General features: G+C 34.0%; 2 protein-coding genes across 2 annotated transcripts; one reads left to right on the top strand and one right to left on the bottom strand.

The window, feature by feature from the left end:
- The first annotated feature begins 129 nt into the window (after positions 1-129).
- Positions 130-691, top strand: LOAG_14775 (hypothetical protein). Its single transcript, XM_003150268.2, has 2 exons — positions 130-324; positions 526-691. Exons 1-2 carry the CDS (start codon positions 169-171, stop codon positions 631-633), a joined length of 264 nt encoding a protein of 87 aa, XP_003150316.1. The 5' UTR covers positions 130-168; the 3' UTR covers positions 634-691.
- A 230-nt stretch (positions 692-921) lies between these two features.
- LOAG_14776 (hypothetical protein) lies at positions 922-2298 on the bottom strand (the record flags this gene model as incomplete). The annotated part of the gene is made up of 3 exons (XM_020448854.1): positions 922-1570; positions 1908-2149; positions 2247-2298. The coding sequence occupies 3 exons, from the start codon at positions 2296-2298 to the stop codon at positions 1388-1390; spliced, it is 477 nt and encodes a 158-aa protein (XP_020301030.1). The 3' UTR covers positions 922-1387.
- Between the last annotated feature and the right edge of the window lie 5 nt (positions 2299-2303).

The following is a 2303-nucleotide window of genomic DNA, read 5'->3' on the forward strand; positions in this document are numbered from 1 at the left end:
TATAATATATAATATATATATATATATATATATATATATATATATATATATATATATATATATATATATATATATATATATATATATATATATATATTATTATACTGGTAGTATTAGTCCGTATGATATTTTAAGAGAGTTCCGGCAGCTCTGACGGAAGTGCGCTGCATGTGCGCGCATCCGCCGTCCAAATTGATCGGTAAACGAATCTTCGAATGCGAGCCGCTTCGCTATCAAATTCGTGTGTTAGAATTCGACGAACTGTGTCAAACCTATTCGGAACAAATTGAAACAATCGCCCTGGCATGCATACCTGTGTTACAGGTGAGTTAATATACCTTTCCTTCTTCCGTTTACTGATTGATCGATCTTGTCTTTAAAGAGTGAAATGAACTTTCAGTAGTGAGATAGGAATGAAGCTCTGATTTCTATTCCTGACATCCACTCCGAATTCACATCTTTTAACACATCGATTTTTTTTCCTATAGAATATCAGAATGACCGGTCTCAATCCAACATTTCCAGGCAACTGCAAAAGCGGATGGTGAAATGAAATTCATGGCTCCGGAAAGATTTCAAGGTCCGATCAAGAAGAACATCCGGTATGATTATGGTGACTTCCATCAACCGTAACATTATCTTCCTCGATCTCCGTATTACTACCTCACTGATTGGAGAATAAATATTCCGTATGTTTATCTATTCCTGCAAAGAATCCGGCAACAGCGGCGATATTAACCACTTAACATCACCTGGTTCGGGATACTTATTTTAGACGACATTTTTCCTTTTTTTTTTTTATTGAACCCCTAAACAGATGAATGGATAAAGCCTAATTAGGGAGGTAGAAAAAACTTGCTTAATTCACTGCCTCATCGAAGTTCACCTTTCCATTTATCGAGATTAATGCTTTTACACTGAGGCCATTTTCCCAGAAATTAAAACTTGTTTTTATGAATCAGATCAGAAATGAACAGAACCGGTTTGACGAATCGCACAGCATCATTCCGGAAAATGTTACTGAAGTCTTCAAAAACCATCACTATTAAAAACTGATTTAAATTGAATTGATCATAGGTTGACAAATCAAATCTTCAAGTAAGAGAAGCCAAGCCGTTGACAAATTAGGAAAGGGAAAAAACGAAATGGAAAGGTTAATTAGGAGATGAAAATCATTAAATTACGTGACAATAACAACATTGTATACATCTCGGAAATGTTTGTTTACAAAAATAACAATCAATAATTAACGGCTATTGCGCTCGTAATGACAGAGGAATAAAAGATTTCTTTAGTTGCTCACTCCATCGAAATCACATTTGCAAAATCAACAAAAAATATTCAAATTTAGTTTTTGTCACCCTTATCTAAGAAGAATTTTTACTAATTAAGGTGAGCTTTCCGAAGTATTAAGCGTCTTTTTTTCCAGCTCACAATTTTCGTCTTTGTCAATATCGCCCAATGCCCAAGGCTGCACTTCACCTTTGGCAAATAAACAGAATATGGTAGTACCGGCTAATAACACCCCGCCAGTAATCCAAAAAACTAACTGCCATTCTTGCTGCGAACCCTAAAATAAACGAAATGCCAATCAGTATTTTCACAAAAGCTTGATTTGAGAAATCAATAAAAAAAGCACTAATGCCATCTTTTTCATTAATCAACCGGTTTAAATATGCAAATTACCTTTTTTTTTTAGAATTTAATGAAAGGTAAAGTTAGTAAAAATTAATAAAATTAAAATTTAAGATAAAATTAAAATAATAAAATTAAAATTTAAGATAAAATTAAAACTTAAGGTAAAGTTAGTAAAAATTAATAAAATTAAAATTTAAGAACTAAATGTGGTAAAAATGCCAACGATATGTAACAAACAGAAGGAAGTTATAAAATTAAATAAAGGTTACCGTGGGAGTAAGTTGGCCAACCATTAGTGGTCCTATGATCCCAGCGATGCATGTTATCGTATTGCCGATACCTAGTAGAGGTCCAGCGAATGTTGGTGCAATATCGAGATAATTAACCACAAAACCGGCGTACTGTATTCCGGACAAACCAATACCAAGAGTAAGGAATGTAATCACTAGGGTCTCCTGACCGCAACTACAATGACCACTAGCTATCAGAAATGCAGCTTGACTTCCAAGCGCTGCAATATCAGCAGTTATATTTCGAACAGTAGTGATTTATCATGCATTTAGTGATTAGCTTTTCATTACTTCTCTATGTTTATTTCAAGCAGTTACGTATACACTGAATCTGATAGTCAATTGAAACCAGACCGCTACCTTCAAACATAATGT

This window comes from Loa loa (genome assembly GCF_000183805.2).
Source record: "Loa loa unplaced genomic scaffold supercont3.803, whole genome shotgun sequence".
Classification (NCBI taxonomy): domain Eukaryota; kingdom Metazoa; phylum Nematoda; class Chromadorea; order Rhabditida; family Onchocercidae; genus Loa; species Loa loa.